This window comes from Gobio gobio (genome assembly GCF_949357685.1).
Source record: "Gobio gobio genome assembly, chromosome: 14".
NCBI classification, from domain to species: Eukaryota; Metazoa; Chordata; class Actinopteri; order Cypriniformes; family Gobionidae; genus Gobio; species Gobio gobio.
Genome location: NC_137107.1, coordinates 16,829,067 through 16,856,653, shown reverse-complemented (window position 1 = coordinate 16,856,653; position 27,587 = coordinate 16,829,067). Strand labels below are relative to the sequence as shown.

At 39.6% G+C, this 27,587-nt stretch overlaps 1 protein-coding gene across 1 annotated transcript; it reads left to right on the top strand.

Annotated features, from left to right (window-relative positions):
• Window positions 1-14,194: 14,194 nt before the first annotated feature.
• On the top strand, window positions 14,195-23,014 carry prr7 (proline rich 7 (synaptic); the record flags this gene model as incomplete). The annotated part of the gene is made up of 2 exons (XM_079834517.1): window positions 14,195-14,495; window positions 22,578-23,014. 2 exons carry the CDS (start codon window positions 14,195-14,197, stop codon window positions 23,012-23,014), a joined length of 738 nt encoding a protein of 245 aa, XP_079690643.1.
• Between the last annotated feature and the right edge of the window lie 4,573 nt (window positions 23,015-27,587).

Here is a 27,587-nt window from a genome sequence, read left to right as displayed (position 1 = left end):
AAGTGTTTGTTTTATGTTTTGGATTTTGGTAATAAATGCTGCACATGGGTTCAAAACACTTGCCTCCAGTGGATCTATATGTTACAATAAGATGGCGGCACGCATCCACTCATTCAGTTTTATGCTGAGGAGTCGTGGCGAGGCGGCCAGCGGTGGTTCAGGGTTGTATGTATTAGTATTTTTTTTAAAGAATTTAATACTAGTTTGATCAATAATTTTGATTTTGATCAAATGCAGCATTTGTGAGCATAAGCAAAAAACATCTTACCCAAACTTTCATACTTTTGCATTTGCATAATTTGGCCACTTTTCCCATTATCAATTTCTGGTGTGATATGTTTTATTTACATTACACTGAAAACATAAATAAACCATGAAAAAATATCCTTTGTTTCTCAGCTAAGATTATAGTCAAATTAATGAAGAACTAGAGAAAACTGTGTCAGACATTGTCACCTTTGTAAATTATAGAATCGTGCATCTACTAATGGACAATGTTGAAGTTCTATACAATTATTAACATTTATTAACAAAGTTTTACACAACAAGTTAATAATGGGCTTCTTCCTATAGGTATAGGATAATGACACCACTAAAACATTTTGTTTCCCAAGGAATCCGGGTTAAGCCAGCAGTCTAAATGTATTTTTTTATTTACATTTATTTATAGTGCTTTTTACAATGCGATTGTTTCAAAGCAGCTTCACCGTGTGCAACAATTTGATTCAGCTGTACAGCCGCTCTGGAGAAAACAGTGATGTCATCCAGCTCAGTAATCATATAGTGTCAATGCGGGCAGATCAGTAATATAGTTGAATATTTAGTGTCCCGAACTGAGCAAGCCAAAAGCCAAAGCCAACAGAGGCGACGGTGATAAGGAACCAAAACTCCATCAGGGGACAGAATGGGGAAAAAACCTTGGGAGAAACCAGGCTCAGTCTGGGTTCTCCTCTGGCCCCCGAACAAACAGTGTATGTTTATGATTCAGGCAAACATTACAGGTCAGAAGTCATATTAGATCGGAATATTCAGAATATTTGTCCAGTTCCATCTGTTGGAAGATCGGAGTCATCACACCGGAGACGGGTTTGTTGAGGATGTCGTGTTGATGAGGCCTTCCCAGGGAGAGTCTAATTGGCACGGTCTCTGCAGACACTTCAGGGATGCGTTGGTCATGTCTAGGTGCAGGTCCACCATCTGATCTGGATCCGGCCCGGATCCGGCTGACTGCAGTAAACCTCGGGATTAACAGAGAGACTAACATTAGCGTAGATGCCATTCTTTTTAGGATGTAACGAGTACAATTGGTGTTAAAGGGTTAGTTCACCCAAAAATGAAAATTCTGTCATTAATTACTCACCCTCATGTCGTTCGACACCCGTAAGACCTCCGTTCATATTCGGAACACAAATGAAGATATTTTAGTTGAAAGCTGATGGCTGAGAAAGGCTTCAGATAGGCCTCCATTGGCATTCAGTACATTAATACTCCCAAGACCCATAAAAGGCACTTAAAACGTCGTTACAAAGTCCATCTCACCACAGTGACTCTACAATCATTTTACGATGCGACGACAATAGTTTTTGTGCGCAAAAAAAATCAAAATTACATCTTTATCCAACTTGTTATTGCCTTCCGTGTGTGCCTCCACGACGCATGCGCGAGGACACATGACCCAGAAGGGATTTGTTGACAAGCAGAGGAAGACGCGCGTGTCTAAGCTGTTGGATTCTACATTGATCGTGCTTTAGGTCTCGGCGTAGTTCTCAAAATGGGACTAAAGTGTGCATTTCATGGATTCCCGAACCCCGGCGCTACGTCATATTCTCGCGCATGCGTCGTGGAGGCAAGAAGAGGTTGAATAAAGTCATTATTTTGATTTTTTTTGCGCACAAAAACTATTGTCGTCGCTTCGTAAAACTATTGTAGAGTCACTGTGGTGAGATGGACTTTGTAACGACGTTTTAAGTGCCTTTTCTGGGTCTTGGGAGTATTAATGTACTGAATGCCAATGGAGGCCTATCTGAAGCCTTTCTCAGTCATCAGCTTTCAACAAAAATATCTTCATTTGTGTTCCGAATATGAGCGGAGGACTTACGGGTGTCGAACGACATGAGGGTGAGTAATTAATGACAGAATTTTCATTTTTGGGTGAACTTGTCAGGAAACAGAACAACCCAAACGGAGTAAGTTTGCAATATGATTTATTCAAGCACAGTGGAACAGTCACGGCAGGTAAGTTGAAGAGTGAAGGTGTAATTAGCTCAATAACTGAAGAATGGATCTTCATTGATTTGAATAATATAAATTGATAATGTTCTATGCTATGTTGTATGCCATAGTAAAGAGATGTTTTTAGTCTAGATTTAAACTGACAGAGTGTGTCTGCTTCCCGAACAATGCTAGGAAGACTGTTCCAGAGTTTAGGGGCTAAATGGAAAAGGATCGACCGCCTGCAGTTGATTTTGATAGGTATTGTCAACTGGCCAGAATTTTGAGACTGCAATAGACGTGATGGAGTATAATGTGTTAAGAGCTCGCTCAAGTACTGGGGAGCCAAACCATTTAGTGCTTTGTAAGTAATAAGTACGATTTTAAAATGTATACAATGTTTAATAGGGAGCCAGTGCAGTGTTGATAGAACCAGGCTAATATGGTCATTCTTCCTGGTAGTAAGAACTCCAGCTGCTGCGTTTCGGACCAGCTGGAGTTTGTTTATTAAGCGAGCAGGGCAACCACCCAGTAGAGCATTACAATAATCTAGCCTTGAGGTCATGAACGCATGAACTAACTGTTCAGAATTTTGCATTGAGAGCATATGCCGTAATTTAGATATATTTTTAAGATGGTAGAATGCAGTTTTACAGATGCTAGAAACGTGGCTTTCAAATTAAAGATTGGTATCAAAGAGCACACCCAGGTTCCTCACTGACGTCGAGAACTTGACAGAGCAGCCATCAAGTGTTAGACAGCCTTCTAAATATTCATCAGTGTGAAGAAGACACACTCCTGTAATGTGTTAGGCTTATTTTTTTATACTGATCTCAAGACTACGCTCATGCAAAAATTCTGTGGATATTGCCAAAGCATAGAGAGAAAAACGCAAGCAGGACTCTGACGACGAAATTTTTGCTATTACTCATCGGACAATGACTCTCATTGTCTCAAGTGTATGAGTCAATGTGTCACTGATTGTATCTGTATTGCGAGGCAGGGCAGATTGTGTCACACTCTCAGTGTCCTGGCATGGGATCCGTCACACAGAGCGTCTGTGGGTCAATTCCTGTCATTGAGGGCAAACCACAGAGGCAGAAGGAGGTCAGCCAATCACAGAAAGAGTGACCTTTTGCCTCCATCGAGATCACTGTGTCATTTTTTTTTCCTGAGTCATTTACCCCATTCAGAATGAATGACATTGCCTTTCTTCTGAGGTATAATGCAGGAAAATGGCTCGAACTTGGCTGAAAGCCCTGGTGAGTAAATAATATGTGGAATATGGGTCCTCTCCCAAGAAGACAGTATAACATGCACAAAGCTTTTTTAATGTTAAAATATGTAATATACAAATTAAGTCATTCCTGTGTATGTATTCAACCATATAAACAGTACAGTATATAAGAATTAGAACCCTACTGTAGCCTATTTATAAGCCTATTTATATCATCCATGAAATGGTTAATTATTATCTCTTTATCATTTAATCACCTTTACACTGTTTCAATCCAATACGATTTCTGTTTATCTTCGTAACACACATTAAGGTATTTTTTATATATTTGCTCCATTTTTGTTCATTAAAAGTCTACACAATGAACATTTTCACATTTCAAAAAGTGCATAAAGACACTGTAAAAGTAATCTATATGAATAGTTTAATGTAAGTCTGTCTGAAGAGACAATGAAGAACCAATTTTAATTTAGTTTAAACATGACCTTTTATTGATACATAATAGTTTGTTTATACATAGAGTGCATCAAAAATGGTAAATGAAATGTGCTTGCTTGATGCATGAAAATAATCCTCATTGGTTCTCATGCATCAAACATTCATGTTTGAGCTTCGATTACCCGTATTTGAAGCACACAATTGTGACCCTGGACCACAAAACCAGTCATAATGGTCAATGAATAAATAATAAAAAAGATTTCCATTGATGTATGGTTTGTTAGGATTGGACAATATTTGGCCGAGATACAACTATTTAAAAATCTATATTGAAAAATATAAATATTGAGAAAATCACCTTTAAAGTTGTCCAAATGAAGTCCTTCGCAATGCATATTACTACTACTAATAATTTTTATATATACTGTATATGTTTCTTCTTAGTTTTTCTTATCAGTTATGTACATTAGGGTTTTATGTTACATTTAATGCTGTTAAATTAATGTTTATTGTATTTTTTATTTCATGTGACTCTCATTACTACTATGACTTGTGGTTGTCAGTAATTAATAGGTTATTAATAGGTTAGTAATTTAACATTATTTCAGTTAATGAAATACAGTTATTTACTGTAAATTTTACTTAAATCAGTAAAACCTAAAATGTTGCTACCGTATTTTTTACTGTAAATTTCTGGCAACCACAGCTGTTGTTTTTTACCGTAAATTTTACGTGGATTTTTTTTTTTTTTTTACTTTGATTGGCATGTTTAATATGAAAATAAACATTTGGTTCTTTTTTGGATGTGTCTTTTATCTGTTATTTTCTGGTAATCATGACTGTTGCTCTCTGTCACATCTCACATTATACCCATGAGCAACCATGTGCAAAACACACATGTGGCTAATTAAACTCAAAAAACGCTGCAGCCACCAATCATTTTCAAATGTCTTGCAGTACTGGAGTGATGTGCAGTGACTGTTGTGTACATTTCCCTCTCCACTTCATGTGAAGTGATCGATGAAGTGTGAAGTATCAATGTTCTGGACAAACTGAACATTGTACGCTCCCTTCGGATTGGAATCTCACAGTTAGCAGACAACACTGTGAAGTCCACTTCTCAGGGCACTTACGGTTGAATGGAACACACCTAATGGCTCACAGAACATATTGCAGCTTTAACAAAAGGGAAGCACCCAAGGACAAGGCAGAGAAATGCTGGTGAGGTGAAAAGATGTACTGTATGGGACTGATTGTGAAGGTATGGAAATGGAGTGGAGAAAATGTTCCCATGTTTTCTGCTTTCTGAAGGTGCTGAATGCTCTCATAATAGCTCAAGGTTGATATCTCTGAACTGCAGTAAACAGAATGTGTATGTGACAGACAGACGGATAGATAGATAGATAGATAGATAGATAGATAGATAGATAGATAGATAGACAGACAGACAGACAGACAGACAGACAGACAGACAGACAGACAGACAGACAGACAGACAGACAGACAGACAGACAGACAGACAGACAGACAGATAGATAGATAGATAGATAGATAGATAGATAGATAGATAGATAGATAGATAGATAGATAGATAGATAGATAGATAGATAGATAGATAGATAGATAGATAGATAGATAGATCTAGTTGGGCAGAACATGCATGAAATGATGGTATTCATGAATTTCAATATAATGTGTCCATTCTTTGCTGGGAAATAAAAGGCAAAAGCAGACTCTCTGATGTCTTTTATTCACCCACAGGGCCAGCAAGGAGAGAGAGTGTTGTTCAGCATGAAAACAAAGAATGCTTCAAGGAGATTTTGCCAAGGGCTTGAAAAATGAACACAGGATGGTGTCTATAGTATGATCCATTCTCACTCCCAACTCGCTACATATTGACGCTTGGTCAGGACCCCTTTGGCATCACTTTTTAATGCACAGAGTACTCTTTCATTTTACGACGCGCAGGGTACTCCATTGATTTCAATGAGAAACCTTTGGCGTCATACACAGACGCGTTGGGCATATCGTCATGATGAAATTCTATGGGTTATGATTTCAATGTCATTGGCTCTTGTGTGTCTCGTGACCGATTGTGTCATGCTCAAGAGTCGGTGTATCTTTTGAATGAGGCAAGGCAAGGCAAGGCAAGTTTATTTATATATAGCACATTTCATACACAATGGTAATTCAAAGTGTAGGGTTAGGGCTAGGGTTAGGGTTAAGGTTGGGTTAGGGTTAGGGTTAGGGTTAGGGTTAGGGTTAGGGTTAGGGTTAGAGACAACCCTGAATCAGAAAAAGTTGGGACAGTATGGAAAACGCAAAAAAAAAAAAAAGACGTGATTTCTAAATTTACTTTGACTTGTATTTCATTGCAGACAATATGAACACAAAATATTTCATGTTTTGTCTGGTCAACTTCATGTCATTTGTAAATATGCATCCTTTCCTGTCATTCAGACCTGCAACACATTTAAAAAAAAGGTGGGACAGTAAAGCATTTATCCCTTTGTAATGTTGCAATTCCTTTTCACAACACTTAAAAGACGTTTAGGGACTGAAGACACCAAGTGATGAAGTGTTTCAAGTGTAATTTTGTCCCATTCTTCCTGCAAACAAGTCTTAAGGTGGGCAACAGTACGGGGTCTTCGTTGTCGCATTTTGCGCTTCAAAATGCGCCACACATTCTCTATTGGAGACAGGTCGGGACTGCAGGCATGCCAGTCAAGAACCCGTACCCTCTTCCTCCGCAGCCAGGACTTTGTAATGTGTGCAGAATGTGGTTTTGCATTGTCTTGTTGAAATATGCATGGACGTCCCTGGAAAATATGTCTTCTTGAAGGCATTATATTATGCTCCAAAATCTTTATGTACTTTTAAGCATTAATGGTGCCTTCACAGAAGTGCAAGTTACCTTTGCCAAGGGCACTGACACATCCCCATACCATGACAGACCCTGGCTTTTGGACTTGTTGCTGGTAACAGTCTGGATGATCCTTTTCTTCTTTGGTCCGGAGCACACGGCGTCCATTCCTCCCAAAAAATACCTCAAATACTGATTCATCTGACCACAGTACACGTTTCCACTGTGTGATGATCCATCCCAGATGCCTCCGAGCCCAGAGAAGTCGACGGCGCTTCTGGACACTGTTAACATAGGGCTTCCTTTTGGCACAGTACAGTTTTAACTGGCATTTGTGGATGTAACTACGTATTGTGGTACTTGACAAAGGTTTGCCAAAGTAGTCCTGAGCCCATGTGGTGATATCGCTTATAGATGAATGACGATTCTTGATGCAGTGCCGCCTGAGGGATCGGAGATCACGGTTGTTCAGCTTAGGCTTGCGCCCTTGTCCTTTACGCACGGAAATTCCTCCAGATTCCTTGAATATTTTAATTATGTTATGCACTGTTGAATGTGAAATATCCAAATCTCTTCCTATCTTTCTTTGAGGAACATTGTTTTTAAACATTTCAATAATTTTCTCACGTATTTGTTGGCAAACTGCGATCCTCGGCCCATCTTTGCTCCTAAAGGATTAGACCTTTCTTGGATGCTGCTTTTGTACCAAATCATAATTACAATCACCTGTTGACATCACCTGTTTCAAATCACATCATTATTTAACCATTTTACCTCATTACTAGCCCTAAATTGCTCCTGTCCCAACTTTTTTTGAAATGTGTTGCAGTTCTGAATGACAGGAAAGGATGTATATTTATAAATCACATGAAGTTGACCAGACAAAACATGAAATATTTTGTGTTCATATTGTCTGCAATGAAATACAAGTCAAAGTAAATTTAGAAATCACTTCTTTTTTTTTTTAATTTGCGTTTTCCATAATGTCCCAACTTTTTCTGATTTGGGGTTGTAGATAGATAGATAGATAGATAGATAGATAGATAGATAGATAGATAGATAGATAGATAGATAGATAGATAGATAGATAGATAGATAGATAGATAGATAGATAGATAGATAGATAGATAGATAGATAGATAGATAGATAGATAGATAGATAGATAGATAGATAGATAGATAGATAGATAGATAGATAGATAGATAGATAGATAGATAGATAGATAGATAGATGATAGATAGATAGATAGATAGATAGATAGATAGATAGATAGATAGATAGTCATACACAATGGTAATTCAAAGTGCTTTACATAGAAAATGAATTAAAATAGTGATAACATATGCAATATAATAAACAATATATTGTGAATGAGATATGAATGACGGGAGTGGCGGGATCATCATTTCAGCGATTAAAACAAGATCAACTCTGTTCTTTACATGAAGACATCGCATGACTTCAGAAGACTTGGAATGCAAAATTAGTTAATACTTTTATACTGTTTTTGCAATAAAAGCCTGTGACTGTACTTTCCAAAATTTTGCTCCAAAATATAAAAGTAGCATATAGATATTCATAAAATCATGTCTCCTTGTACAAATGCAAATAATTTAATGCGTCTTGGTCTGACGCATTGGGCAAACAACTGAAATTAATGGAGCACCCTATGCATCAAAAAATGAAACAAAATATGCGTTAAAAAGTGCCGCCGAGGGGTCCTGACCAAGCATCAATATGTGACAAGTTGGGAGTTAGAACGTGTTGCATGATCAGTCCAGGAATATAATTATTTAATGTCAGAGGTGTGTGTGGAAAGACTATATCTACAATTAACACAAGCATTACTCTGAGGTAAATAACACACTGCCAATCAAATAGCATTTTTTTTTTGTGCATGCCAATAATGGCGTATCTTGTCTGTCGCCAAGACTTTAGATTTTTGTCTGACTAGTCTATGATGAAGAGTGAACGCCCACAGCTACACTGTATGGTGAAGCACTGCATATTAATGGTGAGTAATATGGCAACCTCAGATTTAGGCAACGACTTAACAGTCCACACTGTGAAGCTGGTGCAGTGTTCATGCAAGTTGTCATAGCAATGCTCTTTTCCCTTATGTCCAACACTGTAGCACAGTTTAAAAGAGGAGGTAGTACAATTCAGTTCCATTCTGCTAACCTGAAGAATAGCCAAGCCAACACTTAAATATGTTCCAATAAAGAAGGTCTGGCGTATGCAAAATCCTTTAGTATAATATGCTCTATGGAAGATCTGTTCTAGTATTATTGAGCATATTCTATTCTATGGAAAAAAGCTCCCAAGCATGTTGTATCCTACTGTATACATGTTCTGTTAAATGCAATATGCTCTAAAAAACAATGTTCAATGCCATGTGCTCTTGAGTTTCCTAGAGTGCCACTGTTGGGTTCCGGAAGTAAAAACCCCATTCATTTCTACATAGGGGAATTGATTATTAACTTATAACTTAAAGAGAGATATTATACCATAAGCTATGAGGTTGCGAATCAGCTACTGTATATACAGTAAACTTCTGTTGAAGTGATTAGTCCAATGTTAACAGTGCAATTCCTGGTGAAGAACTGTTGTACTATAGAGAAATATCCACTTGTCATAGAACCGTGCCAAATGAGCTCTACAGTGGCCGCCCACTCCCATAATGCACTGTGAATGACATTTAGACAGTTTTCCTTACACTTTATGAATATATTTGGTTATATGTATTTTTTGCTTCTAATAAAAGTGTGTAATAATGTTATTCCCATTGGAGCTAGTTGGTTTGGTTCATGACTTATAACTCTTTAAAGGGATAGTTCACCCAAAAATGAAAATTACCCCATGATTTACTCACCCTCAAGCCATCCTAGGTGTATATGACATTCTTCTTTCAGACGAATACAATTGGAGTTCTATAAAAAAAATGTCCTGGCTAATCCAAGCATTACAATGGCTTGGATTATTTTTTTCAAAAATGAAAATTACCCCATGATTTACTCACCCTCAAGCCATCCTAGGTGTATATGACATTCTTCTTTCAGACGAATACAATTGGAGTTCTATAAAAAAAATGTCCTGGCTAATCCAAGCATTACAATGGCAGTAAAATGTATCCCATGTTGCGGAAAAAGCGTAACTGGCGCGTAAGCGTTTTGAACTGCGAGAGGCATTACTTTCTTTGTAAGTTGAATTCGGAAGGCGGTCTGGCGGAAGCTATTTTACTTTATAACGTGTTAAATATGGATATTTTTCTTACACAAACGCATTGCTTCGCTTCAAAAGGCCTTTATTAAACCCCTGGAGAAATATGGATTACTTTTATAATGGATGGATGCTCTTTTTTGGGCTTCAAATTTTGGGCTGCCATTATAATGCTTGGATCAGCCAGGACATTTTTAATATAACTCTGTTTGTATTCGTCTGAAAGAAGAATGTCATATACACCTAGGATGGTGTGTGAGTAAATCATGGGGTAATTTTCGTTGAACTATCCCTTTAAAATCCCAATGTAAAAAATACTTAAGGAACCAAGGCCACAGTTGCACTCTAAACAAAGTGTTCTTGAGGACGTTCTCTCCTACACAGAATTTCCTTGAGCATTTCTGTTATGCAAAATATTCTTAAAACATTCCTTGCAATGGATTCTTGAGCATGTTTTGTTATGAATTTCATTTAACAAAAGTTTGAAAGGAACATGTTCAGATAATCCAACCAATCAGCACAAGAAGAATAAGCTTCTGTAGCCGTCTCTCACCTCTGTCCCACAACAGTTTTCCAGCATCCCTTCGCCATCCAATCTTAACTCTGGAGCAGGTTTCCTTTTCCAGCCAAGGATATCGGGGGGAGTACTCTGGGTTCGGGCCAGATTCTAAGCTTGAGTCCTCCCCTCGGACAACATGCCAAATATGCAAACTCTTTACCCTATCTGATTATTTATGTAGGCCCTATGTGTGATGTGAACTCGTGAAATAGCCTAAACAAAATGTAGTACAAGAGAGTAAGCAGCTGCTTTCCTCACTTCTGTGACATGGGCCTGGTTTCACAGACAGGGCTTAGACTAAACCAGGATTAAGCCTTAGTTCAATAAGGGCATTTAAGTACATTTTATAAACGTGCCCTAGAAAAAAAACATTACTGGTGTGCATCTTGAGACAGAACAGTGGCACTGACATTTTAAGATGTGTCAGTGCAAGTTGCTTTCGGTTAAAACAACTCAAATATGCATTTTAGTCTGGGACTAGCTTAAATCTTGTCTGTGAAAGCGGGGGAAAGTTTTCCTTCACCACTAATTCTACCTTAATTTGTAAGGTTTCACCTCAAGACGAAACATGTTTGCACTTGCATATTGAATAAGGCATTTTGTGGAGCTGTGATCGATCTGTGTTCCCAGCAAACAATTTTGCACTTAAAAGACGTCTAATAGCCATCCAAACACGGCAATGACGTCTAGGCTAAAACAAGGCAAAATTTGGGCTGTCAGTGAAAATTTAATAGACGTCTAACCATAGCCCAAGAATAGAGTCATCAACACACAGAACGTCAAAGAAATGGAACCATGCACCTTGTAATCACTGTTGACTTTGCTTACATGATGGAATACCATACATCTCGCAAGTTATTTAGGCAAAAACGACATGTAACCAAATTCAAGGTTATTTTGGCTTGAAGTGGGTTACTCATAGCCAGACTATATCAGGTCTAAAGGTCTATTGATTTATGGTGCGACCCAAAACAGGGTCCCTATATATAGGGTTGAAGTTGAAAACCAATGTTCTTCTGATTGTTTTTATTTTTAATTCTTATGTATGGTATTCTTATTTCTTATGCATATGTTAATTCATTTTCTATGTAAAGCACTTTGAATTGCCATTCTGTGTGAAATGTGCTATATAAATAAACTTGCCTTGCCTTGATACTTTGTGTCTTGACGGAGTCTTCATTTTATGTGAGTGTAGGCTATATCATTTGAATTGCATTTCTCAATGGTGTTTGTTGTAAAATAATTGAGTGCACCTCTAATAGTCATATCAACGGCTCTTTCCATCCAGTGAGAAGCATTTGTGAAACAAACCGAAGAGATTATTGATATCATTATTGAAGTACTTAATTTAACCAATCACAACCACATCATAAACATGACTGATGCAGACAACAAACAATCCTATTCAGACAAAACCGTGCCTCTTCAGTCACTTTGTTCTACAAACAGTTAAAAAGGAGGAGCGAAGATGTCAGTTTGTTTGGAGAACCGTTATTCTCAATGTGATACACACACAGAGTCCTCGTGAAAGCAGCAGCGCATCTCGCGCGGAGTGCCATGGCAATGTGGGTGTTTCATGACGCGCGCGCGTCAATTACAGGTGTCCATTAACCACCGCGCGCATCACGACAAAGGAATGACGCGGAACACGAAACGCTTTGTTGATCTGTAAACATTAGTGAAGACACCAAAAAAACACACACATATACGGACAAGTGTGCTATTTACATCCTGTGCCACTGACAACAACCGCAACTTTATTTGGATGGAGTCACGTCCCGACCATTGAGACGGTGTCACGAGTCTAGAAATCAACATCGTGACTGGAAGACGCTTATCATGTAAGTACGAGCTTAGGAGCATATTTGTTTCTATTAAAAAATTACGAACTCACACATATTGTAGGAGGTTAAAGGTAGTTTAAAAATTTAGTATAGGCTACGCCTAATAAAAAAATGCATCTGTGATGCATAAGTGAAGATTTTCAAGTCCTTGAATGTTATATTTTACTCTTTGTAATAGATAATGGTGTTTATCTGTCATTACCAATTGCGGACATTTTCCCACAAATATCACCCACCTGAGAGGCTGCATATCATCACTGCTATATAAAACGAACGTTTATTCATGGATTTATTCATTTATTGTGATGATTGGACATGGACTTATTAGATTACCAAACACTGTGTTGTAATTAAAGAAAAACATCACAGCCCTTTTTGTAAAACGTTTCTTAATTATGTGATAAAAAAACAGTTTATGAAACGTATGCAATATGCTTTATTTCAATGACATTGTGTTAATAGAGGGCATCGTTGAGGTTAGGCAGTCACATTTCTTTCTCAGTTAAGTAAGAGGTGTTGACAGCCTCCTTCTCATTCATATAATGAGGGTCAGTGTTTAATAGAGTTCTCTGACCATTCCTATAAACTGAATGAAGCCACTAGATCAGGATTGGGGGGCATAAAAGTTTATTTAACCATTATTTATTGACCAATATTGGCAGGGACTTGTCCCCAGTGTAAAGCAGCTCCTGTAGTTCCTTCATAATCTATAAGTTATGTCCTCCAAAGATGACACAGCTGAAGCCGTGTCTAGAAGCAATGGATGACCACATTCAGATGGTAACATCAGATGCCGTCAGTGATAATAAAGCAGGACAATTAAAGATTTAATCTGCTTCCTCAAGGTCACTAAGATCTCGGATAGAGATGTGAATGTCTGTAGGAAATAAAGCTTTAACTGTATCTTTTACTAGCTCAGAACTGGTTACATATCTTAATATTAGTGATAAAATGGCATATTTATTTGTCTGCAGTCGAGAGCTATCATTAACAGCTGAAGAGGTGCCATGTTGAAAGCCATCATTAATGTTCAAGCAGTCTCAAAATACATTAGTGAATGCAAACTCATTCTGTTGACAGCATTTCTTTACAATCTTTCTGGAAAACTATGTGTACTACCACTCTCTCAATGTATGAAATTGATACTTACCCCCTAAAGTCATTGTGCGAGTTGTGCTTGAACAGCTGAGGTTAATTATGAAATGGGCCATCGTGTGTGAAATATTAAGGGTCTGTGTTTTGAAAATATGACAAGTTCATAACTTGTGACGGTTGCCCCCTTCTATGTTCTTTCCCTTTGTTGAGCAGCGTGACTGCTGATGTCCTCTGGAGATCTAAAGAGCCCTGATCTGCTCAGCGGAGGATCACAACACAGGAGGAGACCCGGGCACTGTGAGACGTTAGCATTCCCTCATTGCACCAGCTGTCAGGAAAAGAGCATCTGCAGATATTCATTTCTTCTTGTGAAAGAGCCCCTGGAGGACCTTCGGGAAGTGCCTCTTCGGTTTCACTTTTGCAATATATCGGACATCTTGCGTTTTCGTGGAACGTGCATCGAATGAAATCAGGTCACTTTCTTTGACCTCCAGTCAGTGGGAAACCTTTCCGTTGGTTAACTTTGAAAAAAATGAGCACAGCAAACTCTTGGAAAGACTCTTGATGGGTTTAAACAACAGGATTCATAGAAATATGACAGCTATGGTCTGTTCATGTGCTTTGAGACTTGGTGCGTGAACTTGACGATACAACCAGCAGGTCTCCTTAAGACTTTAAATCTTCCCACTGGATCCTGGAGGGCACAGACTTTATCAAGGTGATCATCATGGTGATGTCGCAGGGCACCTATACATTTTTGGCATGCTTTGCCGGCTTCTGGCTGATCTGGGCTCTCATTGTCATGCTTTGCTGCTTTTGCAGCTTCGCCCAGCGCAAGCTGAAGCGCCGGCGTGAAGAGAGGCTGAGGGAACAGTGCCTGCGGGCGCTGGAGATGGAGCCTTTGGACTGCACCGGAGGGGGATACCCTCCTAGAGAGCCCCCACAGTTCTGCCCTCCAATTCAAATGATGTCTCCACAGCTGCCTGTTACACACACTCTCCCACAAGCAAACTGGGCTGTCTCTGAAGGTAGGATGTTTAAACAAGCTCAGTCATCCAATGCAGCTTTGTCTGCAATCAGGGGTATGGGGACTATTTTAATTGAGGAGGCATGTAGATGTTTCTACATTCATCCACCCACCCACATTTTTGGAAGAAAAACATTTCTTTTCAAAGAGCCATGACTTAAAAATCTAAATTTGAGACATTTAGACATAGGGCCAGATTTACTAAACAGGGCAATTTAGCGTGAGAATGCAATTCCCAAAAAAAACCCAGATGGGAGTGGGAAGTTCTGCGTGTGATCTACTGATGAAGCGCAAATTAAAGAACACAGATGCAGTCAGATCATGACCAATGCAGTCTACCTAGAGCAGCGCAAATTAGCATCTGGTCTGCTTTTTTGGGTGTTAAATAATGGCGCAAATACCAGTACATTGACGAGCACAAACCATAGACTGAAAAAAAAATCATACTGAAAAGAGTATTTTTGAATCCCAAAAGTGTGTGGAGCCGACCGTTGCCATCTTGGCAGCATGTCACCGCACGTCACTCGAGCTGAGGTGACGTGATGGCTAAAAGACAGCAGACAAATGGCAATCCACCTGTCATTCAAAGTGGCCACGCTCTTAATTATGCAGAACTTTAAGGCTTAATATAATTTAAACAAATGAGTTCTAAAACAATTCACCCCTCTTACAGTTGTCATGAAGGCCAACATTAGCTCTATAGACCAAAACCACAATTTGAGTCTGTAAACAGGTTTCTTTCTGCTGTAAAGCTGGGCATTTTAACATGGGGCTCAATGAGATTCTGCTCTCTTTTGGAGCCTGTCCCTAGCGGCCAGTTGATGAACTTCCGTATCGCTTCAAGAGAAACTGGGGGAGGTTGCCGCTTGGCACAAACCTTAGTAAATTACCTTGCATGATTCATTTAAATACTCTCCTCCCTTAAATTTTGTGTCTGAAAGGGAAACTACGGAGGCCCAGTAGTGCACAACACAACGAAATTGAAAAAGCATACATAAGTTCACAACACAACGAAATAAAGCCACAACACAACGGAATCAAGCCACAACACAACGTAATAAAGCCACAACCCAACGAAATCAAGCCAAAACACAACGAAATCAAGCCACAACACAACGGAAAAGCCACAACACAACGGAAATGCTTTGACACGCTACCACGGCGGATGACCCCTAATGGAACGTCTGCCAATTCCACCAAGTGGTTGAAACGTATAATTTGTATTCATTAAAATTACTTTTAACATTTAAAAACAGACATGTTCAAATTCCATAGCTTGATTGTATTGGTAAAACGGACTCAGTAATGCACAACACAACATTGGAATTTGAACATAAAAAAAGTAATTTTAATTAATACAAATTATACGTTTCAACCACTTGGTGTAATTGGCAGACGTTCCATTAGGAGTCATCCGCCATGGTAGATTGTCAAAGCATTTTCGAGTATAAATATGCAGCTATAATGCACAAAGGTGATTTTGAATTGATATTTCATGTCGATACACAATTGCACACTTAAAACGGTAGTGTTTATATATTTGTAAGACTTGCGAATCTATTGAATAATGGCAAGGAAAACTAACTTTACCGCACTCCGAGGGCCCCCTAGTGGTTGGGAGCATTTCCGTTGTGTTGTGGCTTTTTCTTAGCCTGACAAGCCAGACTCACATCAAGATGTTTGGTCTGGAAACTCACCATTGACAGGGCTCAATCCGAGGGGCGGGATAAACGGTTGTCTGTCAAATTCCCTCTGCACACAATTGGATAGCGCCACAAACAACCGAAGCGGAGCTAACTTTAGTTGATAGATTAAACTCCGAATACATCTTCCTTTTTTACGAATGACTTCAGTGCCGTTCTTTGTTCTTTCCTCAAAGAAAAGCTTAACTCCATGTCTTCCAGAGTAGCGGCCAAAACCGATTTGAAAGACGCTGATCGTAAGCTTCTTTGTTTACCTGTAGCACCAAGAACCTCCGCAACTCCGCTCCGTCATTATGTTAAGCCCGCCCACTGACTCTATACACGCCGTGATTGGCCTGACCAGAGTTTGGTTTTTCCATCTCTGAGGTCTACCGAGAGTTGCTTGACTACACTCGCGGCAAAATAAATGTTCTGCCGCTAGGGTGCGTCTAGATTTCTAGGCTAGCTTTTTCTTTATGTTGTGGCTTGATTTCGTTATGTTGTGGCTTTATTTCGTTGTGTTGTGAACTTATGTATGCTTTTTAAATTTCGTTGTGTTGTGCACTACTGGGCCACCATAGAAACTCCTACAGATGCATATGCAATAAGGTCAGCCGCAAAAATAACGCTGTCCACGCCTTTTTAGCGTGAATTTTTCACTGTGTGTCTTTAGTAAGGCAGTAGTTTTTTTAGCGCCGAAAGAGGGTTTGTAAACGTAAGTAAATCTGGCCTCAAGTCTATTAACAACTTTTAAGAGAATATAAGCGAAAAAAAGGATTATGACAAATGTTTTGATATGTCCTCCTCCAGCTTTCTGGTTTGTTGTAAATACACTTCATATAATTTAATGTGACCTTGGCCAATTTTCAAATCTTTCTTACACCCTTTCCTTCTCATGTTTAATATCTCTTAGTTATCAATCTATGAGAATATATTTTGTTATAGTATTGACTTTTACAAATCCTGAGGTTACAGGTTTGTTAAACGTCTTTCACCTTTTCTGACTCTTATAGATTTTAAACTACATCCACTAAACTCAGGACAGTCCTTTAGGCTGACTTACCTTGCGTTCACACAGTCGCTCGGCGAGAGCGTCAAAGTGACCGGAAGTCACTGCGAGCTCTGGCACATCTTGGGCGATGTGGGCGTCGAGGAGAGTTAAAGGTTCAGTGTGTAGTATTTATGAGGATCTATTGACAGAAATGCAATATAATATACATAACTATGTTTTCAGTGGATTATAAAGACCTTACATAATGAACCGTTGTGTTTTTAAAACCTTAGAACGAGCCATTTCTGTCTCCATAACCGCGGGTCCCCTTACAGTGAAATCAGCATTTTATGCTGTCGTGTTTCTACAGTACCCTAAACGGACAAACTTCTTTACAGAGCGCTAGTCACTCTCTTCTCTCCGACGACGACATTTTTGTCATGTGTTGACCACCGTTGCTTCTCTGTGTGCTCCGAAAGGGAGGGGGCTATGCAATTCTCAACCTCACCACTAGATGTCGCTAAAAACCACACACTGCACCTTTAAGGTCATCTTTATGGTAATGAGCTATGACGCGGTTCGGCGGCAACCAATCAGAATGTAAAAGTCCTCTACTTGAGAGGATTCCAGAGAGCGCAGTCCTGTAACTTTGGTTCTGACCAATCATTAGTTCCGTCTTCTCCGCAGGTAGAGCAATGTCACACCAAACGCAACAACTTGATGATCCATAGTGATTTGAATTTGATAAGAAGCGCAACACTATTTATAGGCAACGTTTTCACTCTAGAGTGCTAGTTTTTCAGTGGGAATGCAAATCAGTTGCTCAAAACAACACAGATTTGACCAATTGCATTAAGGCTACACTTCAACCAGGACAGTTATTGTAATGTAGGCTGCACACAAATTAATGTTAGTGTTTATTAAAGGCCAAGGCTAGTAAACGTCTCCTATAAACTGCATGTTGAAATTAGACTAGCACTTAACCATGAACACAAAAGCCACACCACACAAATGGCTTTTAATTGGTTTATTTCGTTAGCAAACACGTAACTATGATGAAGTTCTTTCCATCTATCAATTTCTTACTTTCACATTTAAAAGATTTCATGAGGTTAACTTATACCCTACTTGTGGTCAGTCTGTACAAATACCGATCAACGTAATTGTTTGCTTTGCGGCCCCTTTAAATAAAGTTTATAAAAAGACCAAGCATTCGATGTACTTCAGAGCGTCCACAAATCTTTCTACAGCGAGAGGGAATTTTGACGCTCTCGCCGGCGGCGGTGTGAACGCACAGTTAGTGCTCTGTCTCTTACTAATCAGACATTTCCTATAAAATTCCTATTGACTTCCACTTCAACACTAATGCTCTATAAGCTAGACTTTGAAGCATTTAAAGTACATAATGCCTTCACAACTTTCAAAACAAACTTAACCTTCCCTGCTGAAAAACCCAGCACCTGCATAAGGTATGTTTTGCATGCTGAGACCAGCATGGGAAGCCTACACCAGCACAGTTTTGCTTGAGAACGGCTTGATTAGACATGATCCACCCACTAGAGCAGCGCTATATCAGCATAAACCAGCCTGGACAGACATGAAATTATGAAAAATATTATGCTGGTTTATCAGAAGGGTTGTCAAGATAGTGTCAACTTACCATTTCCATTTAGAATTATCATCTTTCAAATAGCGGTCAGCATAATACAATTAGCCAAGCAGAGGAGGCTACACCCTTATTATTACCTTTTATTTATACATTATGCATGTTGTGTTTCAACACTGTTTACCAGGCAACAAAGATCGTCCATCTCTGTACATCTAAAAACCTCCACTCCTCACACAGTGTTGGCAGCCCGAGCTGCATTCTTTCATGTATGACATGGTAACAGTGAGTCTTGTGTGGGTGTTGTGTAGGCAGACGAGTACAGCACCGAGCTAGCAGCAGCTAGAGCCGGGCTAATCATGTGTTTTGGCTGCCAGAGATGGTGGATCCCCAGCCATGGGCAAAGAATGTCCCTTTAAACCTGTGCCAAACACACAGGATGGATGACCACAGGGCCTGAGTAATAAGTCAGCTCCTAAAAGAGTAAGAGTCAGAAAGAATTCTGCTCTTTAAAGGGACTTTGTATTACTTTACAACAACAGACTCATTATGTGCCCCTGTGACCAAATGAGAAAATGGTCTTTGACATGATCTGTAAGCATTTTAATTCTATTTTTTTTAATATTAGGTTATAATTCCCTCAGACCACTGTCTTATCATAACAGAACTTTCCCCAAAGATTTAATGAGAAGTATTTGAATAAGTTTCAAGCTTGAGTCACCATCAGGAGTGTGTTTGGAAATGACCTCTCTGCCATTGTCCTTGAATAGCTTCACCAACAGGGACAGTTAACAGGGATAACTGTAATTATCATTGACATGTGCCTGACCACTTCTACAGTTAAACACTAAATTCTGCTAGATGAATCGAAGAAAAATACAGTTTTAGATGATGTTATAAGCATATCTGAACACTGTGTCATATATAGTTAGGCCCCTATATACTCACAGCAAAGTTCTTTTTGTTTTTTCTTTTAGTTGTAAAACGAAGTTCGTGACCAGCGATAATAGGCTACTGCTTGCGAACATCCGATCCCACACTACTGAGAGCAGCGTTTAGATGAATATGTAAATTTGTGCTGCAAGCCTTCCTCTCAATAACTAAATAAACACACAATAAAATCGAGAAAACCGCAAAGCATAAGAAAAGCCTGATCAAAGCAACGTGGATGTTTGCATGAGCTCTGCAATTCGGCACTCTAGTAAAGTCACGTTTATTTATACAGCACTTTTAACAATAAATTGCTTAAAATCAAGCAGCTTTAAAGTATAAAACATTAGTTAGTTTCTCATTTTATTCGGAAGTACAACTTCATTTTCTACTATAAAGCAGCTCTCTCAGTGTGTTCATGTTTTCACTTGCGGACGTCTGATCTCTACGGACAGAACTGAGGAAATTAATCAGAAAAGATTTCGGAGTGAAAGAAGGCAGAGCCTCCTCGCACACCAACTAATAACTCAATCGACACAGATCAATGGTAGTACAAAGGTGTTTACAAACCGGAGCGAACTTTTCTGGGAAGTTCGCTTTGGCAAGCTGTTTTGAACTCCCAAAACGAATTGTTTTGGCCTGGTTTTGTTCAAAAAGACGTCACATTAGTTCGTTCTTTGATTTCGCTTGAAGTATATCAGGGCCTTTAGAGAGAGTTAAACAAACCTTTAACCGTCAATATTACAATTTAGTTTGTAACACATTCTGCGCTGTTTGTGCTATGGACATGAATGTTATTTTAAATCATGCAGCTGGTCTGGACTGGCCATATCTACAGTCTGCGACCATACATACAATACAAAACTTACATTTGAACAGATGACACACTAGGACACTAGACTTTCAAGAGGTTCTGAATACAACAGACTCCTACATAAACATGTGCCTCGTTGCTAGGAGATGCATGTGGTCTAAAGCAAGGAACACACCAAGCCAACGCCGACCAACTAGTAGCGACGAAAGCAGACTGCTCACATCGGCTCAGGAAGCACGTCCGTTCTGCACCTGCGTCAGAGGAAATACCTTTCCGTACCAGCTGGTGGCAGTAGTTTGTTTTTGTTATTCAAAGCGGGAAACCGGAAGAGCTACAGGGATATAAACAAAGCAGCTCAGAATCTCGCTCTTTTTCGTGCACTGGTTCGCTAGCTGAACAGCCAATCAGAATGATCAGATGGCACGACTGACAGATGAGCACCGATGCCTGTTCAACATGTCGAATCGGCCGAAAAACAGCCAACGAGGACCAACTTCAGCGACGGTGCGGAACACACAGAGAAAACTTGGTCGGCCGACGCACGAAAACTGCCTGGCGGCTTGGTGTGTTCTGGGCTTAAAATCGGGGTAATTCGCCCCAAAATGAAAATTCTGTCATTATTTACTCATCCTCATGTCGTTCCAAACTCGTTAGACTTCGGAACACATCAAATATATTTCTGTCCCTCCATTGACAGCTACGCAACTACCACTTTCAAGCCCCAGAAAGGTAGTAAAGACATTATTGAAGTACTCCAGTGGTTAAACGTCAATTTTATGAAGCGACGCGATTGCTTTGTTTGCACAAAAAAACATAATTTACCACTTTATTCACAAAATATTAATGTCCAACGTGCTTTCACGACGTGACATGTATGTTGTGTTGACGCGAGTTGGAGATCAATATTTTGAGAATTACATTTCAGAAAATTGAGGTTAAACCACTGAAGTCATGTTGATTACTTTAATGATGACTTCACTAGCTTTCTGGGGCTTGAAAGTGGTAGTTGCGTAGCTGTCAATGGAGGGACAAGAAAGCTCTCAGATTTTATTAAAAAATATCTTCATTTGTGTTCTGAAGATTGGAAGTTTTGGAATGACATGCGGGTGAGTAATTAAAGACAGAATTACATTTTTGGGTGAACTGATCCTTTAAAATATTGAATATGTTTGATCTCCGACTGGAAGGATTCATAGTCTGAATCGGAAAAAAAAATCTATTATACTATGTGATTTTCTGCTAAATCGTTTAACTTTAACATAACAAAATATGCAGACTGGCTCTGATTAAAATCATTTAATGTATTCCAGCTTTTAGGCTTTTTCGACGTATACACAGCCACCAAGAACACCCTAGCAACCCTTCAGCAACACCCTAGAGACCACCCAGAATGCCCAACCAACATCATAGCAATGTGCTAACCACTCAGAACACCCTAGCAGTCCCCTTGCAACCCCCTGTTGCATGGGCAAGCACCACTCACGATGACTTGAGAAAATGTACAAATTTGGTTCTCTCACCAAGTTGGGTAAGCAGTGCAGTATAAGAAGCCTCCATTTGCTGCAGTCCTACATCCGAACACATGATCATTAAGAAGTGCTGCCTCATAGCCCTGCTAGCCCCTAGGACTTTCTTACGGTTAGCTTTCATCTTCCATTCTAGTAAAAGCACAGATGATAAGGGGAAAACATTGCTTAGTCACAGCCAAACACATTCTTATCTCTGACCTCAGTATGCTGGTTACCACTTCCCTCCACAAAAGAAAATCTATCCTAGCTTTCATCTTAGAGTGAGAGGTGACCTTGGAGAAAATGATTAAAGCTTCAGTTTGTCTGATAAAATATACCAAAGCCCTCGTTTATGTTGCCTAATGTCCTCTGATAACTTCATGCAGAGGTTTTTATCTGATGAATTGTGTGTGTATGTTTAATGATGTCTGGGCTGACTTGGAAAAAGAAAGGCACACAATATCTTGGGGTCATGAGGCAACAGTGCATATAAGCAATTCAGATCTTGCAGTGTTCTTTCTGATCCTTGCTGAACCATTTGGTTTTTCTCAGCAGACACGGATGTCTTTGGAAAACCTCCATGCTACGAAGAGGCCGTATTGATGGAGGACCCACCGCCCCCTTACAGTGAAGTTCTGGCGGACCCCAGGGGTGGAACTTACACCAAACCTACAACCAGGTCCTCCAGAGAGCACCAGGAGTCAGAGACCAGCAAGATGGCCCCCACAACTGTGTTTCCCGAACGTGGATACTCGTCCCTCATACGCCTGCCTTCGGCCAGACGCTGGGACTCACTGGGGCACCTCCTGTCCACCATGGACCTCAACCACAACAACCTGCCAGTCGAGCCCCAGGCCTCTGCCATCGCCACCATGCCTCGCGAGGGCCGGACTCACACAGACTTGGGCTTGCGGGGACTCCGTGGTCTGGATCAACATTATGGTTTGCCCACCGCCTTTCCCCTTTTGGGTCGAAGCACAGCGGTATGAGCCAACAAAAATAGACCCACGAACCACTTTCTGAGATGAGCGCTCACAATGCTGAGTCATATGTGGTCCGAAGAGTCTGCCAGAGGCGTTTCGAACGCTGTCGTTTGGGGGCAGAAAGCATTCAGGATGATTCAGCTTTGTTCAGGGGTTCATTTGTAGATCCATCACACTCGCTTTTCTCTCTCGTCCTCTCCGTGGCATCTTCGCCTGATGCAGAGCAGCAGCTATTATGTGAATGCTGTTGCCATGGCTCCCAGGAGCTGTCTGCAGCCCACCAACGCCTCGCCCTTCACATCCTCTCTTCCTCCTTTCTCATCTGCGGCTCACTGATATAATACACATGACATTTCAAACCCTGTCTTTGTGAAACAGGGTCATGGAAACACAGAAGTTCAACATAGTGAACGAAATGACAGCGGTTGCTCCGTACCGTAGCTACACGATGCTGCTCGGGTGTACAAAATGATGTTTGATAAACTGGAAAACAATACCTGGCATCTCTTTCTGGATTGTGTGCCAGTCCCTTTCTCGGGAAGGAGTCTTTCGGGGTGGAAAAAGCTTCAAAGCAATCTCAAATTGTTCCTCAAAAGGAAGTTGCAGTTTTTGAAACATGTCTGTAGTGTCCATTGGAGAAAGTTGTCTCTCACAGCTTTTAATGCATTACCATGCGGGTACAATGAGAAACTGCCTTTAATTTCACGTCAGTAGTACTATTCTCTTTTTTACAGATTCTGAATCTCTGTATGAATAATGCGTTTTTTTTTTATTATTATTTTTTTAATAATATTATATCCATCCTCCTGAAGTGCTCAGATTGAAGATAGCACCTTGTTTGTAATGACCTGTGAATTGGATTTGTCAACATTTTCAAGCATCACCACGTTGCCCACGGTACTTCCTGCTGTTGTTGCAGCCACATGTGGGATTTCCGGCTCTAATTTAACAAACCGCATTCATTTAACGGTGCTTCTCCTAGTTAGACCAACTCAATCCCTTTTGCCTCGCTGTTTTTCCCCCCTGTAATCAATGTGGTGATTGCTGCATTGTGAAAAATGCTTGATTTCATATTTTTCCCCCCTTTTACTGCCATCATTTCTATTATGTATGTTTCCATGCCCTTTAACGATTCTACCTCAAACCCATCTAATGGCTATCTTTGTCAGTTTCCCAGCATATAACACTGCTTTCATGCATGTGCTGGATGCTTTGACATTTGATTCAAATAAGCTCTATTTTGGAAATGTGAAAAAGCAATTAGCGGCGTATGTGAGCTCACGTTCAGCACAATGCTTTTACTACATCATAGTGATGTCTTTGCTTAATTTTAAATTGCGCCCCAATTATTAGACCGCCCGAAAATCACAAAAGCATAAAGGAATTGTACGTCCCCCAACCCACATTATAAAGACTTGGTGTACAAGGCATTGTTCCCTCCTTCATTATAACATGTGCAGATTAAATTAAAGGGTTAGTTCATCCAAAAATGAAAATTCTGTCATTAATTACTCACCCTCATGTCGTTGGACACCCGTAAGTCCTCCGTTCATATTCGGAACACAAATGGAGATATTTTAGTTGAAAGCTGATGGCTGAGAAAGGCTTCAGACAGGCCTCCATTGGCTTTCAGTACATTGACACTTCCAAGATCCATGAAAGGCACTTAAAACGTCGTTACAAAGTCTATCTCACCACAGTGGCTCTACAATAAACTTACGATGCGACGACAATAGTTTTTGTGCGCAAAAAAAAATCAAAATAACACCTTTATCCAACTTGTTCTCGACTTCCGTGTGTGCCTCCACGACGCATGCGCGAGAATATGACGCAGATCCGGCGTTCGGACATATGACCCAGAAGCGATTTGTTTACGAGCAGAGGAAGACGCGCGTGTCTAAGCTGTTGGATTCTACATTGATCGTGCTTTAGGTCTCGGCGTAGTGCTCAAAATGGGGCTTAAGTGTGTATTTCATGGATTCCCGAACACCGGCGCTACGTCATATTCTCGCGCATGCGTCGTGGAGGCACACACGGAAGTCGAGAACAAGTTGGATAAAGGTGTTATTTAGATTTTTTTTTGCGCACAAAAACTATTGTCGTCGCATCGTAAGATTATTGTAGAGCCACTGTGGTGAGATAGACTTTGTAACAACGTTTTAAGTGCCTTTCATGGATCTTGGAAGTGTCAATGTACTGAATGCCAATGTAGGCCTGTCTGAAGCCTTTCTCAGCCATCAGCTTTCAACTAAAATATCTTAATTTGTGTTCTGAATATGAACGGAGGTCTTACGGGTGTCCAACGGCATGAGGGTGAGTAATTAATGACAGAATTTTCATTTTTGGGTGAACTAACCCTTTAAGTAATGAAATTAAATGAAGAATATATGTATTACTTTTTATCCCTACAAAGATAAAACAGCATGCCAATGTCAAATGTTGGAATTCGAAACAAGCGCTGCTTCTTATTATATAAATGACAGAATGAAGGTGGGATCATTGGACAAATTGATTCTTTTGAAAAGGTTGATGAGGAAAAAATGCCTACTCACTTTTTGGAATAAAAACAAGAATGTCCTAGAGAAATGGCCAAATATCGATCAATTCCGGGGAAATATTCATATTTTGCACAGACCAAAATACAAAATTGTGGTTGCACTTTATTTTACAGCATGCGCACGTCTTACCTAAGAAAGTACTGGGTAATATTGTACCCAGTTATTGTAATTGCTATAATAGTATGTACACGAGGAACAGGTCTGTAAAATAAAGTGCTACCAAAATTGTACAAAGACAATCAATAACATTTATTGCACCTTAATGTAATTCCAAAAACACCCTCTTACAGTAGGTTACACTACAGCATTCAAAATGTGACGGGGCGAGCAGGGCACAATCTAATGCGGCTATAGTTGTAACACACTTGTTTTAAATAGGCTACTAAGTGTATTTACTAGTTTCCATATTAACACTATATAAAGAAAAAATGCGCCAAAATTCAGAAATCTTTGGAAGATATCACTGAACATTTAACCATAGCAAAAATACATTTCTTAAGTTAATGTTTCATCTTAGTTTCTTTGTGTTTATTTTTTAATCTTATTTTAATCTTATATCTGTTATTTAAAAGTTGAGAGAGTTCCATAATGTTTTGCTAACTAGCAGAAGTCACGAACCAGTTGCGCAGATGGAGAACCATACATATGCTATTCCATACACTTACCGATGCAATTGACAATGAACTTTTATGAATTTCTATTGAGAAACCAGGCGAATAAAGACTTAGAGGAAGAACCTGAATTATTATTATTATAATTATTTCAAGAAATTTACAGCATTCGTACTGGCCCGTCTATTTGTCTCCTGTTCTGTGGAGGGAGGGGAGTGTTGTGTTCAGCTCTGTGTTTCTTTCTTTCTTTCTGAATGTTTCTTCATCTATTTGCCTGCATTGTTTTGACCTATGCTGTATAGCTGTGTTTTGCAGTGTTTTTCACAGTCATACTCCAAAATTATTCTATTTTGAATTTCTAAGAAAAATGCTATTATTTTATATGAAAAAAAAAAACATTGTCTTTTACTGACAAAATATTCTAGTTTGTCTTTGATTCGATCAGATAGCATTTTAAGCTGTCATATGGTCATGTTAAAACGTGCCCCTCACGTTAGAACATGCCCTACCTATGGGGCATGTTGTCACATTTCACTACCATTCTTTTGGCGTAAATAATGAAAGAAGTATACACTGTATTAATGAAACAAGACAACTATTTGTACCAGACCTGTGTGAAATTTATTTGGAAAAAAGTGTGCACATTTCACACAGCACTCAACCCTGGGTTATCATCTTTCGTAACCCTGCTTTTAACCCCAGGTAAAGGAACGTTTCACACATCTCATTTAAAAGTGGGCTTAGCACTGCTTTTTACCCGGGGTTATAAAACCCTGCAATGGAGGGCTTGCTCTGCACCGCCTTTGACCGTGTTAACTGTAAAACGATCAAAGACTTTAAATATAGGAAGACAGTGCACTCTGATTACTAATGAATGGGAGAAAGTGCAACACCCAATATGGAGGATAAGACTTCTAAATAAAAGAGCCAATCATTGATTAGTAAAGTCATCGCGTCACTGCAGCTGCCGTTAGAAGCTCTGGTTGCTATAGAAACAGGCAGTATTATGAGACGTGCGCATAAGCTTTGTCCAGGCTGAAAAATTCAGTCATGATTTGAGCGTTTAGAAACAAAATTTATGAGACAGTTGTTGTCATAAATGTTTCCCCTTTGAAAGAGATAGGAGCTGCACTTGCATGCCCGAGAGGCGTTTCAAAGATGGCCGCCGAGTGAAATGACTTGTCTTAAAGGGACTTTGGAAACAATGTGGTGTTAGAACGTTACAATTAGATGCTTAGCAACTGACAACCAATCGTGTGTTGTATATTCATGTGCTTTGGGCAGTCATGGAAACACTGTGCAACAGTCGTTTCTATGATTGGAAAAATGTCAAATGGCGATGGAAAATGCGACAATTGGAGTGAAGAGGAAGAGACTGCTTCATTCTTACCTTTAGTGTGTCCGTGTGTC